A 17,116-nucleotide genomic window follows, 5' to 3' on the forward strand; every position below is an offset into this window, starting at 1 on the left:
ACAGAAGAATTTTATAGATTAAAACATTGTTTATTGTTTTTATTTTACATAAAGTTATTTTTAAAAAATTTACAAATTGTTTATTTATTATTGTTGCATAAATTTATCATCTTTCAGAATGGGCGAACTGAGATTGACTGTTGCACAGATAACAGTGAAAATATCTTCAATAATTGGTACCAGTTTCACCGACATTGTTTCACCAACCACAGCAAAGGTTTTGATCCGTTGATTTGATCTTTCTATATGCACTCGAGCTTTAGCAACTTGTGAGGTGAGGATGGCTTCACTTTGGGAGAATTGTTTCTTATCTTTTAAGAAAGGTGGTCTTATAAGTTTCCAATTTTTTCGAGCACAAAGTTCGTCTATTAAAAATCCTCGATCACACATAACTCCATCATTGACTTCTAACAAATTTATTAATTCACAGTTAGAAAATATTTCTGTATCGCTAGCTCTTCCTCCAAACGGTTTACTTATAAACGTTATTAGCCCTCCTGGTGATACTCCGGTCATAATCTTGATCGTTGGAGATGATTTATACGTTGAATAAACAACTTCTTGACAACACAACTTAGTTGGAGCTTGTATAAAAATCTCAGTGCAATCTACAACTACCCTCACGTCTTCAAAACCTTTGAATACTTTTGGTAGGTTTCGAGAGATCTCATCTCTTGATGGCCAAGTTATCATAGGTTTTAATGTTTCACTTAACATTTGTAAAGTTTTATAGATAATTCGTTGACAGTGCCTAGGTGTGCAATTATTAAAAATTATTGCTAGAAATGAGTACGAAAGATTCTGTTTTAATTTTACATATGTCATGACTATTTTATCTTTCAAGCTCATTTTACTGTTATGTAAAGACCGTCTATAATTGTCATTAACAAGCTCAACAATTAAATCTAACATTTCATACGACTGAATTCCTGTTGCTGTTCGTAAATTTTCCTCGGTGTTGATAAAATCCATGAATGATGGTTTAATAAATACAGCTTCCACCTGAACTCCGAAATCTTTGCATGATTTTTCAGATGGTACTTCATCAACATTATCATTAGTCAAAAGATCTTCACCACTGTTATCTGGTAAAATACTATCAAAATTTTCTACACTACAATCCTCACTTATGTTTGTATGTTTTTCATGTGCTTCTTTTTCGAACTCCGATTTAATCGACGCTGATGTCGTGCCTCTTTTATTTTGTCAACTTGAGCTGATACTTTGCTAGAAGTCGGCAAATTGCATGATGGAACACATGTTTTTTTAACGTCATCTTTTTTGTTATGATATCTGCAAAGATAGAATTTTTTTAAATTTATACATTTAAACTCCTTTGCATGTTTAAGGTTAAGCATTGTCAACTTACCTGGTAAAATAAAATCACTTCTCTTAAAATGTAACGAGCACACTCTCATATGGGGATTTATAGCTTTTAATTTTAAAGCGCGTTGCCAAGCTTTAAGCCTATCAATTTTTTCTTTTGCTCCAAAATAATTCTCAACATAAACAAAAGTACTACCAGGTTTAGGTAAAGCATGGAAACTGATTTCTAAATTTTCTTGGGATTTACTACCGCAACCATTCACAGTACAATAAACTCTACTTTTATTTTTTAAACGAGGGTTTAATTTAATGAGTTCCATTTTAGAATTATTAATTTTTTTTTACTTTTTTAATTAATTTTTCGGAATTATTTCATATACTTGTATACTAAAGTGCACACTAAAACTAGTATTTTTTTTTACCACCAGATGTCGTGATCGAAATGGTCAGTTCCCAATAGGAAATCGAAGGAAGGTTTTGAAAACTACACAATATTCTCTATAAGAAAACGTAAACCGCTTTTGAAGAAAAAATTTTTTTTGAATTGAAAACTCGGACTGAAAAAAAGACAAAAATTCGCATAATTAAGGATATTTGGATAACTTGGTATAACTTTGGATAAAATGGATGAACGAAGGATATCGTTGGTAATTTTTTAACTTCAAAGTGTCCCCTAAAATCCCTAAGAAATTCAAAGCGCTGCGGTTTTTTGTTCATAGTGCCCAGAAGCTTCAAATTCTGTGTTTTCGCAAAAATCACCATTATGAGCAATTTTGTGATTTTTATTCATTTTTCCATTGAAAAAAATTTTTTTCAAAATTCTTTATTTTTCGATCAAAGAGATTGATTTTTCAAGAAATTTGAAAAAAAAATTTCAATTTTTTCGAAAATTTTTTCGAAATTTTCTCAATTTTTTCGACTGTTGTTTTACCGCCGGCATTAGCGTTACCCAAAGCGTACCACGTGGAGGTTGCTCGGTCGGATTTACGCTTCACACACACACACACACACACACACACACACACACACACACACACACACACACACACACACACACGTGTGTGTGTGTGTGTGTGTGTGTGTGTGTGTGTGTGTGTGTGTGTGTGTGTGTGTGTGTGTGTGTGTGTGTGTGTGTGTGTTTGTCTGCGTGTTTGTCTGTTTGCAGCTGCCGAATGACCTCTGTACGCACGGCAGTAACTGCTCAGTACCGTGTATTGCCACCTCTGTTCCGAATCACAGCTCGTAAACGCTCTTGCATGTTGATGCATCGTCGAATATCACGTTGCGAAATTCCTTGCCAACAACGTAACAACGCTTGAGTCAACTGATGAAGATTGTGCAGTTGCGGATAGTCTCGCCGCAATCGACGCCCAAGCATGTCCCAAACATGCTCAATTGGGTTCAAATCAGGACTCATCGCTGGATGATTAAGCGTTGTTACGTTGTTGGCGCGGAGAAAAGTTCGCGTACGAACTGCAGTGTGAGGACGAGCATTATCCTGCATTAAAATGAACCGTCTTGCCCCCATGCGTGTGCGCATAGGCAGGACGTGTGGCTCCAGAATTTCGTCGACGTACCTATCGGCAGTCAACGTCCCACGAACGATGACCAACGGGGTTCTGGTATTGAAGGACACGCCTGCCCACACCATGACTGATCCACCATTGAAAGCTGTAACTGGTCTCGTAAAACCATCCCGATCTCGTTCTCCACGACGGCGCCAAACGAGAGATCGTCTATCGCTGCCATGAAGACAAAATCGAGATTCGTCAGTCCGTAATACACTGGTCCACTGTCTACGACCCCAATGGTGATGATCATGAGCATAGGCCAATCGGGCTCGGCGATGTCGTGGAGTGAGCATAGGCACGCAATTTGCGCGTCTAGCGCGTAGTCCTTGCTCTCGAAAGCGATTTCGAACCGTCGATGCCGATATGTGTTGTTGGGGAGGACGTTGTCGACGATTGCGAAATTGATGAGCGATCGTGTGGGCATGCGCAGTAGGGTTTCGACGAGCATCTCGAATGATAGCTCGATCATCACGCTCGGTAGTGATTCGTAGTCTACCTTGACCCGGACGACGATCGTAACTTGGAGTCGCGTTAAATCGGGCATAGGCCCGACTGATAACGGACTGGCTCACTCCCATAGAAGCTGCTACTTCCACCTGACTGTAGCCCTCTTGAAGGAGGCTAACAATGCGAGCCACATCTGTGGCAGCTAAATGTCGACGAGGCATATCAAAAGGTGCTTATCAAAGAAAAGCTTACATAAAATTCACGTAAGGAATTTAGGCTAAAAAGAAAACGTCAAATTCAAGTTTTGTGTGAGGAAAAGCCGAACTCCGCGGGGGGTATATCAATTTGTTTTTATTGAATTTTTAAAATGAGATTTAAAATTAAGGCAGTTGTAGCGGACAGAAAAAATTGAGTTAATTTTTTTTGACAATAGTGAAGCATTCTGAAGACGATAAAAAAAAAAATTAAAAAAAAATTTTTGATAAAAAAATTTCGAAAAAAATTTTCGAAAAAAATTGAAAATTTTTTTTTTTTTTTCAAATTTCTTGAAAAATCAATCTCTTTGATCGAAAAATAAAGAATTTTGAAAAAAATTTTTTCAATGGAAAAATGAATAAAAATCACAAAATTGCTCATAATGGTGATTTTTGCGAAAACACAGAATTTGAAGCTTCTGGGCACTATGAACAAAAAATCGCAGCGCTTTGAATTTCTTAGGGATTTTAGGGGACACTTTGAAGTTAAAAATTACCAACGATATCCTTCGTTCATCCATTTTATCCAAAGTTATACCAAGTTATCCAAATATCCTTAATTATGCGAATTTTTGTCTTTTTTCAGTCCGAGTTTTCAATTCAAAAAAATTTTTTCTTCAAAAGCGGTTTACGTTTTCTTATAGAGAATATTGTGTAGTTTTCAAAACCTTCCTTCGATTTCCTATACGGTCATTATTTCCAGAGTTATTGATTTCCAAAGTCAAAAAAACTTTTTGCTTTGATTGACGATAACTCCGCGGCAAATTATCGTACAGGCTTTTTGATTACGTCAAATTAAAGGGTATTAAATTTACTAAAAGAGCTTTTAAACGAAACAATCGAAAAAATTTTTTTGAAGCCCGTAGACCTTTTTTAAGACGAAAAAAAATTTCGAAAAATTTTTTTTCAGTAGTTTTCTTAGGATTTCTCCAGACCTGACGATGACAAAAAATTTTCATGGTCATATCTAAAAACTAGACACTTGGAGCTACAATTTGCTTTTTTTTTTTTTTCTGTGCGATCATTTTCCTCGGAGTTACAGCTCGCTGAAAATCACCAAAAAATTTGGAATTTTTTTTATATCCCTTAATTTTTGTGACTAGTGTTCTATGTTGTATGTTCTCCGATGATTTCTAATGATTATAGAAGATCATCTAGTTACAGAGTATCCTGGACCCTAGATATTATCACGGTTGAAATCATGGGAAACCTACGGAGAAGAGTCTTATTTGCCAAATTATTCTTAGATCCCTGTCAGTTATGCCAACTGATGTAAAGTTAGCATATTATTTAGATGAAAACTACACACAGAAAAAAATCTATACTTGGTTTAAAAAAAATTTTCTTCGCCCAAGAAAGTTTTATAGGTCGGGAAGGAAGCTCGAAATTTTCTTGGGACAAGTAATAAAATTTCTTGACTTTAACCACTTTGAATTAAGAAAAAAATTTCTTGCTACAAAAAATTTTACATTACTTGATTCAAGGATGAAACTTCTTATGAAAAGAACTTCAATTTCTTAAAACAATATTTTTCTTCTTGGGTTAAATTTAAAGCTTACTTGGCACCAGTAAGTAAATCTTTTCTCTAAAACAGCGACATTCTTGTGGCAAGTAAGTTTTTCTTACACGCATGTGCGTTCATAACAGCTCAGACTTTAGCAACTGTCAAATTATATGAGATAAACTTAGAACACTTTCTGTTTATAACTTTACTATTTTTCACAGTTTAATAAATAAATGGAGCAAGAAACTTACTGTTTCGTGACAAGAATAAAATCCTTGTCGGAAGAAAGTGAATTTCTTGTCGTAAGAAAGTGAATATTTGTTTCAAATAAAAAATTTGTTTTCTGCTAAGAATTCAATTCTTAGGCCATTACATTAATATATTGAATTGAAACACTAACCGTTTTATGTTGAGAAAAAATTTCTTGTTTCAAGAATTTTTTTCTTTAGGCCAAGTATAAATTTTTTGTATCAAGAACACAAACACTTAGGTGAAGTGATAAATTTCTAGTTCCAAAAATCTTTTTTCTTCAATCAAAATCACTTTTTGATATTAGCCCAAGAAAAAAGGAAGGGAGAAATTTTTTTACTTGGTTCAAGATATTCTTTTTTTCTGTGCAGAGAAAATATCTAGGTCACTGAATTCTCCAGATTATTAACACTAATAACACGTGCTGTCGTTATAGTTAAAAAAAAAAAATCTACACAGAACGTTTTTTTGTTGTAATTTAATAATAAACTTTTTTTCATATAGTCTCATTTATTTTGATTACGCATGTGCCGTATCAATGCGTAGACTTACAAATTACGAAAATTCTTTGAAATTTATTCTAAATCATATAATATTAGTAGTAATAATATTTATAATTTATATTATTAAAAAAATAAGAAAAATTTTATCTCCAATCTAGTCATATGATAATCGGTATTTTTTTTAGGGAAATTTAGTGTCATTGCAATGGTTTTAACTTGAATTTGTGCCTTTCCAAGGTTTCATCTTCAGTAATAGTTAATTAATTATAATAAGTATATTTGCTGCGTTTAAAAATACTCTAGTTGCATCATTAAGAAATAACTGGTACCTTTCCGACAATTGGTTTCCTTAGAGATATAAGCTCATTCCACCATTACACTAATCCGAACTTTCATTTGAGTAGTCACATGCATTTCTTACATATACATATATTTAGTACATATAAATATAGAGAATGCATGAAAAATTGATGTGAGTATTCAAATGAAAGCTTTTGATAAGTGTAATGTCAGGGTGGACTTATATCTTTAAAAATATAAATAATGAAAAAAGTACAGTGCAATTTAACAAAAGTGATTATTTAATTACCAATTAATTGCTAAAAAATGAATTTATAATAAATAATCATTTCTTTTAAGTATAGAAATCATTTTTCATTTTCAATTATTGTTCTTTAAGAAAGTATTTTTAAAATTTTAACTATTGTTTACGCCTCAATTTTTATTTCTATTGACTGATAAAGCTTATTTTGTCGATCATGAAACAAAAATTTTTTTTTTACTTATGAAAAACGCACGTAAATCTCCAATTGATCCTGCCAATAGCTTAATGCTTGCTTCAATTCTTAAGCCGTGTATGTATTAGTAGCCACTATTGCAGGTACTAATTTCTTTTTGATACTTCTATTTTTTAATTAAATTTACCACTATTTTTTGGATCTAAGATGATCTTGAATCAAATTTTTTATAATTGATATTAATTATTATTAGATTTTAACTCACAAATATTTCCAAGTTTGCAATGACTCCTCCATATCAAAAGTAGGTAAATTACCATTCTGCAGCTTCCTTGGAATAGAATAAATAATTTAAAAAATTTTTAAATTCGTATAAAAACTATCCAATTTCAACCGTCGGTATAGCAGAATTTTAAGATGGTCGGTAGAAAACAACTTAGGCTTTTCGAAAATCCAATAGAATCGTATTGATTCGGATAAACTATTGAATATAAATCAATACGATTTGGTTTGTTGAGATAATTATATTACTCTTTAACAAATCCTCTCAGTGTACTGTCCTTATATTTTAGTTAATCTGTTTAGGACAGATCTACAATTTATAATCAATATCAGGACTGTCCTCAAAATTTGACGAACAAATAGATGAATAATTTAAGAACTATTACTCTAAATTTATACACATGTGTGAAAATGCATATTTCTAAAACTGATTATGGAAATTATACATTTAAAATTGAATCTATTTATGTATTTCGAGAACATTATTTAACATTTCCAAGTTCAGGTGTAAGAGCTCCAAGGAACCAATAAACAAAAATAGATTGTTTATTGAAAGAAATATTTTTTTTTTTTTAATTTGAATTATCAAGGCTTAAAATCGAAATGACAAGGCAACCGAACGTTACAAAGTTAAAAGTACGAACACAGTATGAGCTTAACATAAAGTTTGAAAATTGGCGAGAATTTAAATTTTTAAATTGGTAACAAAAAGTTGGATTCCTAAAAGTTAAAAAATCAGTGATCTTTTATATTAATAATAAATAAAAAAAATTCAGTAAGCATAAAAACGTGTAAAAATTACCCGGAACTTTTTGAAAATGAAAAAATTAAAAAAATTTTTTTTCCAATCCATAGGTCTTAGAATTCGGACCGATGAACAAAAAAGTTTCAAATCTAAAAAACAATTTTTTCGATTTTTTTCCATTGAAAAGTTTTTTTGTTTTTTTGAATTATAAAAATCAGAAATTCAAATAAATTAAATATTATTCATATACAACTATTACTTAACTTAAAATATACCCTCTCAAAAAAAAAAACTATTAAACAAAAATTTTTTTCTCATAAAAAAAAAGATTTCATAATATAAATTTTATGCCACCGACCCCGTCTATATAATGAGTAAGACAGAGAAAGCAAAATATGTTTGTCCTCCACTACTCTCGTTCGTCACCCCTCAAACAGCGCACCGTGACCGCTTGGAGTGACAAACATATATTGCTGTCTCTGTTTTACTCATTATATAAACGGGGCTGCTGGCATAAAATTGATATTTTGAAATTTTTTTTTTTTAAAAAAAAAATTTTATTAGTTTTTTAATTTTTTATTAGTTTTTTCTTGAAAGGGTGTAGCTTAAGTTATAGAATAGCTCTATATGCATAAAATTTAATATTTTTAAATTTATAATTTTTTTAATCCAAAAAACCAAAAAGTGGTTTTTCATTGGTAAAATATCGAAAAAATGTTTTTTTTTTATTATAAATAAATCATTATAACTTTTATTAGTAATAATAATTATTATTGATATGGTTATTATAAAGTTCCTGCCTTACTGTGTTTTGTGAAAATAAAAAGAAAATAACAATGATTTTACATTATTGCTTGTATAAAAAATAAATGAAACTCAGCTCGAGAAGTCGTTCAGTTCCAGGAAAAAAAATAAATAGCGAGAGTTTTTTTTCCGACGGTGCTCTATATATGGCAATATTAGTAGATATCTCGATGTGAGTATTGATGAGATATGCTCACTTTAGCATGTCAATCGTGGTGTTGGTTTTCTTGGAAAAGAAATATTGTAACGAATATAAGTATGTGTTAAAAGTACCTACAACTCCCGAGATTGAAACAACGAAATTTACTTAATACAACTTGTCAGTTGATATCTACGGTTCATACAGGACTTACGGATCCAAGGTATGTTGAATTTACATTTTCTTAAAATGAAACAATCAGTGTATTACATTGTAGAATTTTTTTTTTTTTAATTTTTATAATTTCTTAATAGAATTTATATACTCATAAAATTTTGATGAAATAAATGAATGAAATTTTATTACAATGTAAATAATTAATTCTTTCTTTAGATGTTTTCCTTAGTACAATTTGATAATGGTGAATTAAGCGTTCTATCAAGTAAGCGCATTAAAATCACTGACGGAAGCAATTGCATTGTGCGCTATATTGGTGGGGCCAAATATAGCGCCAATGTTCTGGACTCATCAGGTATGTAATCATCATTACTTAACAAATATATATAATTAATATACTTAAAAAAAATAGTTTCGTACATTTATGATATTTTTTCAAGTCTACTTATTTATTGTTTAAGTATTGAAAATGTTTTACTAACTAAATAAAAAAATTTCAGATACTGAATCATTCTTGATTGACGCAAAAGAGAAAATATCAAATGATACGATGAAACTTTTAAAAACTAATACTTTAGACGACTATTCCAATCAAGCAGCTGGCCGAAAAGCAAGCGTTGATAATCTATTGAGAGTTCCAGGTATTTAATTGATTTATATTTTTCTGTGTTTCATTCCATGTGCTTAAAAATTATTAAATAGTTTCAGAATTTTTGTTCCTAATGATTTAATAAAATCACTCTTCGTGGTATCTGCGCGGTTCTAATAATAGATCTAAAATATTTTTATTTTTCATATTGCTAATCATTTTGTAGATAAACTTTTCATGATTGATTTTTTAAAAAATTAATTTTCCGTCTAACCAAAAAAAAAAATTTTCAAAAGAGAAATAAAAAAAAACTTAACAATTGAAAGTTTTAAAGCAATAAATTAATCTAATTATGAATAAGATAAAAAAAATTATTTGAACTCTTTTATTAAAATTAGACAAATTTTTTTTCTACTTCAAAAAAAAAAATTGCGAAATAATTTCTGAAAAAAAAAATTCTTAGAAATTATTTTCATTCGAGCATTACCATATTATTAAAATTATTTAAAAATTATTAATTAAATTTATTTTTTCAGCGTCATGAAAGACTGCCAATAATGGTTTAAAAATTAAAAAATCAAATGACACTACTAAAAAGAAATCTTCACGCAACGCTTGTAAACTAATTGCAACTGGAGCGTCAAAAAAATATTCTGATCAACAAACCGACCAAAAAAAAAGTACAAAAAATTCATTAGAAGTTCCAGGTATGTAATTAAATGACATTTTTTTGTTTTCGTTTCATTTCCATAACTCTCATTAAATAGTTCTGAAATTTTTACCTTGTTAATTGAATAGAATCAAATTTTTTTGATAATTGAGCAATACTAATAGTAGTTTTAAAATAATTTTATTTTTTCATTACTAATCATACTATTGATAGCTTATCTTTTAATAATTAAAAAAAAATTTTTTTTTTGTTAGAATAAAGTTATTTAAAGAAAAATTCCCGAAAAAAAGAGACATATTAAATTTTTGAAGATACAAATGTTTGGTATATTGAATAAATAAATATAAGGTAGCATCTTTTTCTCCGGATTTAATAGCCAATTTTTTTCCATGTAGCATTAAAAATAAGTAATGAAATAGTTTTCGATAAAAAAAAATGAATCCTTTCTATTCAAGCATTACTGTATTATTTATGTTATTTTGAAATCATTAATTAAAGTTATTATTCCAGCATCAAGAAAGACTGTCAATGATGATTTGGAGATCAAAAGATCAAATGACATTGCTGAAAAGAAATTATCATGCGATGCATTCAAGCTAACTGCAACTAGAACTTTAAACAAAGGTTCCAATCAACAACCCGATCAAAAAAAATGCGTTAAAAATTTATTGAGAGTTCAAGGTGATTATTGAAAATTTTTTATTTTTTTGGTATTATTTGATGGTTACTATTGAATGATTTTTGGAGTTTTAATTAAGGCAGCTCAAACAACACATTTTTTTGTGGAATTTCGAAGAACTAAAAGTTAATTTACGTATTCCTATTTTTTACTTTTCTAAACATTTTCTAGATGGGTTTTTCTTTCAATACTTATAAAAATAGTATGTTTTTGAAAAAAAAAAAATTTAATAAAATTTTCTCAGCTACTAAAAGCAGATAAATAATAACAACATATTAATAATAAATAAAAAATAAACAGAATAACAATATAATAATAATAGATTAGTTAAAGAAAAAAAATTGAGTTAATTTATTTTTAGGAATTCTAAGGAATTTTTTTATAAACTAAGCTTAAAAAATATTCAGAATTATTTTTAATGAATAATAAAATTTAAAATTTTTTTCCATTCCAGCGTTAGCATATTATCGCGATTATTTTTAATTTATTAATTAAGTCTATGTTTCAGCGTTACCTAAATCTTCAGAGAGTGATGTGAAAGATAAAAAATTGAATGTCAACTCGTTGAAGTCAACTACTATAAGAAAAAAATCAGAAATTATTTTTTCTTCTGATCAAAATTTGATTAAAGTTAACAAGAAAATGAAAACTGTTAATTTATCAAAAATAGCAGGTAAAATACAATCTAAATTTTAAAGCTAATAAAGCATTTAATCGGTCTATTTGATGTTGAAATTTGAAATTTTTGTTATCTAAGTAGATATTCCTTAATATTTTTAGCTTCCAAATATTCTATAATTAAATTAGAAAATAGAGATACGATTTGATTATTGATGATATATAAGACATGTAATAATTAAAAAAATTTTTCCCATGTTCTGAAAAGTAAATATTTTTCGAGTATTTTATTTATTTCTTTATAACTATTAATCTAAATTTTTGTTTAGTGCTAGGCAAGATTGATAATAATATCCTGACGAAGCAGAACTTAAATCACTTTCCGGTGAAATTAATCTCCAGTAAAAAAAAATCAGCAGTCAGCCGCTCTACTGATCAGAATACGAATCAAACTGATCAAGTTATGAATACTACAGATGTTTTAAAAGCAGCAGGTATAGAATTTTATAATTACTGTTAAGAAATAGTTTTATGTGAATATTTTCAACAAATATTCAAGTTTTTGTATTATTGAAAATTTGGTATTTTTTGTCTAAATTTTTCTTTCAAAAATTTTTTTATCTCATAAAATAAGATATTACCTCAATTTTTTTTATAGTTAATACATTAATTTATTAACTTAATTCAATCGAATATAACTATTAACTTATTAAATACATTAATTTTTCTGTAGGCTCGTAGATTCTATAATCTCCTATAAAATTAAAAGTATTATATAAATTACAGAAATTAAATTTATTTGTTTTCAAATTTGTTATAAATATAGAAATTAAAAATAGAGTTTTTTTATTTTGAATTTTTATGATTGATAGTTTTTCATTCCTAATGTGGAAAGAGTTATGAATTATAATACACGGAAATTATATAATTGAAAATTTAGATTTTTTTATTTTCGTATAGTAAAGTGATAGATATATTACTTTCAAGAAGCTAAACAACTGAAATTTTTAAAAAATAGTTCATTATTTTTAAATGCAAAAATAAATTGACTTGTATAGTATCATAACATCATCATAGTCTGAATGTTATCAAAGTATATAATGTTTTATAAAATAGTTCGCTGAAGTTTTTTTAATTATTTTATAAAATATTAATTTAATTTATTTTATTTAGTATCCAAAATGGTCCTTCAAGACTCTAAGACTGGTACAGCTGATAATTCAACACTTCTTCCTTCTTCCCAACTTGGTAGTTCAACTCAAGATACTAAAAGATATTGTGTCAATTCTTCAACACCTTTAAATTCTTCATCTACTTGTTCGGATAATCTAGGATTATCATCGATCCTTGAGGATAGTAAAATGATTAATAATGATAAGTCTGATTTTTCTGATTTTTCTAAAGAACATCACGATATGAAAATAAATAATTTTGTTCCTGAGACACCTACGAATAGTTTATCTAACACTTCAGTTCGTTTGGATGCTTCGAATCTAACTGACAAAAATAATATGAATAGTACGAATGAAAGTCCACCACCTAGTGGTTATTCAGAAGAATTGAACAAATTAGGACCTAATTGGCCATATGATTCTTCAGAGAATGTCGAATCAAATGTTGTCAACTCTTATAATTCCAACATTGATAAGTCTACCGAGGGTATAGAGCATTCTTCCAATCATAATTCTGAAAATATCAATACAAATGATACATATAGTGTGACGAACGTTCCTGATAACTTAATAACCAATTTGACAGAAAATGATAACGAGGAAAGTATCACCGATGCTAGCAATGATAAAGGGGAAAGTATGACCAAAGCTCAAGATTCATCGTACAACCCATTGAATACTACAAACGAAAGTCCTTTACAAACACCTATTATGAAGAAAATTAATCTGAAAAAATCACCACCGTTATTGAAAAGTTCATTAGATATACGAAAGTTAAATGTTCCTTATGCTTCTTATACTGCTAATGCTAATGATCTTAATCCTAACGGTCCTCAAGCTGCTCATCGGGAACACAAAACTAAGAAACACTTTTGTCCATATTGCAAAACTTTACAAAGCAAATTTGCTCGTCATTTGATGCTGAAACATAAAACAGAAAAAGATGTTAGAAGTTTTCTTTTTTACCAAAACATCATTTTCAACGACTGAAGATCATCGATATGATTCGTAGAAAAGGTGACTTTCTTCACAATACTGATAAAGATTTAAATTCTGGTATTTTGATACTCCCAAGACGTCGCCAAGAAAACTCAACTAATACGTCAGAAGATTACACATGCTGTACAATGTGTAAAGGTTTTTTCCAAATCAAACGATTCGGTTTCATGCCAAAAACTGCCAAACAGGACGTAATAAGCTAGCTCGTGATATTCTCGTTTCAGGCCGTCGTGTTACCGGTTTTATTCATGAGATAGCAAATGACATGCTGCGTAATGAAATATTTCCCATTTTACGTGATGACGATGTTTCAAGATCAATTCGTTATGATGAGCTAATCATTAAATTTGGTAACAAGCTGACTGAAAAATATGCTTTGAAGCATCAACATGACGGAATGAGAGCACAACTTCGGTTGTTAGGACGCTTAAAACTAGAAATTGTGTCAAATGATAATAAAATTACTGAATTTCAAGATATTTTCAGACCTCAAAACTATGATGTGGTTATAAAAAGCTTAAGGAATGTTGCAAACTGGGATACAGCTTCGATGACTTTCAAAACTCCAGCTGTAGCTAAAAATTTAGTTACCCTAGTGATTAAGTGCTGCAAAAAGTATCGGGCTGAATGTGTGAAAATACAAGATGAAGAAAGAAAAAAGTTAGCAGAGGATTTTCTGTTGCTGTGGTTGGAAGAAGTTCCTCTTTTGATGAACAAAAAAGCTGAAGATGATCGAAATGAGCAAAGACTATTGAAAAAAGTAATTCTTCCTTCCAAGGAAGACATCAAATTATTATATGATTACTTAAATAAAGAAAGTTTAACTTGCTTAGAAATTTTGAAAGATGGATTTAATTTACATGCGTGGATACTTCTAACCCAATGTACTCTCATTTCAATTCAAATTTTTAATCGCCGTAGGGCAGGTGAGATTGAAAGACTACCAATAACTAATTACCAAAATAAAGAAGGCTTAAAGGGCCATGTTGACAACGAAATGTACAACAATCTGTCAGATGCCTCAAAGAAGTTTGCAAATCAATTTGTTCGGTTAACAGTTAGAGGTAAACGAGGGAGGTTCGTTCCTGTGCTATTGAATCCTCTGGCAGTAAAATGTCTCGACCAAATCTTAGCTTTTCGGAAACAAGCAGGTGTTCAAGATGATAATGAATTTATCTTTAGCGTACCGGGACTAAACAGTAGTGCTAAAAAATATATACGCGCTTGTCCGTTAATGAGACGATTTGCCAATGATTGTGGAGCGGAAATGCCAAGTGCCCTTCGCGGCACAAACTTAAGAAAGCACGTTGCCACTTATACATCACTTTTGAATGTAGAAGATTGCCAAATTAATAAACTAGCGAATTTTATGGGTCACGCGAAAGAAATTCATAAAAGTTACTACCAGATCCCTGTTCCAGTGACTGAAATAACGGAAGTGTCAAAGATGTTACTGGCTGCCTTAGGTAATGATGATGACAACACATATGACCCTAACGATGTCAGCGAGGACGAGAATAGTGACAGTAGTGACGACGATGACGATGCTGATGAAAATATCTCTCGTACTGATGCTCCTTCATTGACTGATAATCAAACTTCTGATGATAATAACAGTAGTAGTGGAGAGTCTAAAGTTAATAAATCTAAAAGTATGCGAATAATAATAATAATAATAATAATAATAATAATAATAATAATAATAATAATAATATCTCTCGCCACAAGAATTGTAAAATAATATTTTTTGTTTAATTATAGGATTTAAACCCAGCAAGATTCTACGTCGCAGGTGGACAAACGAAGAAAATAAAATATTAGAGAAAAAATTTGGCAAGCTTTGTAAGATGGTAACATTACCATCTGTAAAACAATGCGTTGCTATAATTAAGGAAAATGATGTCCTGAAATCCAGAACTGCGGCACAAATAAGGTCTCATATTCAAAATTTGAAACAACGTAGCCATTAAAAACTTAATTTAACCTTCTTTCAAGCTTTTTTTTTCTAAAATTATTTCATATATTGATATAACTATCATTTTAAATAATATTATTATAATAATTATGGTTTTGTTTGTATTTTGCTAATTACTACATAATTACTATTAACTTACTTAATTACTTAATTATAATTATTATTATTATATTCATGTATCTCAATTCAAATAAAAGAAAATAAAATGTTAAACTATTAAATGTTGAACTAATTTTAAATAATGTCAGTAATTAACAGAAGATTTTATATATTGTAAGAGTTTTAATTATTTAAAAACTATCTTGTATCTTGTGAACGAAGAACAAAAAATATAAGTTGATTCTAGTGTTAAACTTATGAAAAGCTCTTATTCGAGTACTCACATGTATTTTTCATATATTTAAAATATTTATTATATAAATGTATATATGAAAAATATAACGAAAATGTATGTGAGTACTCAAATTAGAGATTTTTATAAGTGTAAAACAAAGATGAGCTAATATTTTAAATAATGTCAGTTATCAATAGAATATTTTATGTATTGTAAGAGTTTTTATTATTTAAAAATTACCTTGTATGTTGGGGACTATTGAAATTACAAAAGATATAAGTTCATTCGAGTATTATACTTATCAAGACCTTTCATTTAAGTACCCACATGCATTTTTCATATATTTTATATATTTATGTATATTATATACATGAATGTATGAAAAATATATCAAAAATACATGTGTGTACTAAAATTAAAGCTTTTGATAAGTGTAACAGAAAAATGAGCTCATATTTTAAGTAATGTCAATAATTAACAAAAGATTTTATATATTCTAAAAGTTTTAATTAATTAAAAATAACCTTGTATCTTGTGAACTATTGAAATTTCAAAAAATATAAGTTCATTTCAATGTTATAATTATTAAGAGATTTTATTTGAGTACCCACAAGCATTTTTGATATACTTTGCACATTTATATATATTATTTACATGTATATATAAAAAATATATCAAAAATTCATGCGAGTACTCAAATTGAAGCTTTCAATGAGTGTAACACAAAGATGAGATCAAATTTCAAATAATGTCAATAATTAACGAAAGATTTTATATATTCTAAAAGTCTTAATTAATTAAAAATAACCTTGTATTTTGTGAACTATTGAAATTTCAAACGATATAAGTTCAGGTGAGTGTTATACTTATCAAGAGCTTTCATTCGAGTACGTACACGCATTTTTCATATATTTTATATGTTTGTCTCTTGGTTACGATGAGACCATATTAGCTCATATAAAGTATTCTTTGAGCACGTGTGGCTTTTTCGAGGACAGTCCTCATAATTCTATTTATATTTCGTATACTTTCAGGACTGTCTTCAAAGTATACACCGTCAATATAAAGGTTCATTTGAGGACATCATTACTGATATGTGTAAGCGGGGACAGTGTCCCTATAATATTTATTCACGAAAAGTATGATTTGAAGACAAACATAGATTTGTCAAAGGTATTAAATACTAGGGAAAAACACGTAATAATTCTAAAAAAATTTTTTTAAGTTTTGTAGAATGATTAGAGCATATCGTAAGCACGGTTAATATTAGAATTTATATCGAAAAAATAAAAATTATTGGCCATCGAATGACTTCCGAATATTGAATGTCAACGATTCAAAA

The 17,116-nt window shown here is 29.2% G+C and overlaps 2 protein-coding genes across 2 annotated transcripts in view; one reads left to right on the forward strand and one right to left on the reverse strand.

Moving 5' to 3' along the window:
* Lmx1a (LIM homeobox transcription factor 1 alpha) overlaps window positions 1-17,116 on the forward strand; it is a 271,702-nt gene that overhangs the window by 70,848 nt on the left and 183,738 nt on the right. The window lies entirely within an intron of this gene.
* LOC141533847 (uncharacterized) lies at window positions 10-1,418 on the reverse strand. The gene is made up of 2 exons (XM_074252937.1): window positions 1,370-1,418; window positions 10-1,181 (listed from the first exon to the last, which is right to left on the reverse strand). The coding sequence occupies exons 1-2, from the start codon at window positions 1,416-1,418 to the stop codon at window positions 88-90; spliced, it is 1,143 nt and encodes a 380-aa protein (XP_074109038.1). The 3' UTR covers window positions 10-87.

This window comes from Cotesia typhae, unplaced genomic scaffold (assembly GCF_013202065.1).
Source record: "Cotesia typhae breed Kobodo isofemale line unplaced genomic scaffold, CoteBio_Ctyphae scaffold_121, whole genome shotgun sequence".
NCBI lineage: Eukaryota > Metazoa > Arthropoda > Insecta > Hymenoptera > Braconidae > Cotesia > Cotesia typhae.

Bases quoted from the DNA above. Each gene is read 5' to 3' on its own strand.
- LOC141533847 (XM_074252937.1), bottom strand. From the start codon at position 1,418: ATGAGAGTGTGCTCGTTACATTTTAAGAGAAGTGATTTTATTTTACCA. The intron at 1,182-1,369 runs GTAAGTTGACAA...GCACGACATCAG, and splicing joins AAGTGATTTTATTTTACCAG to CGTCGATTAAATCGGAGTTC.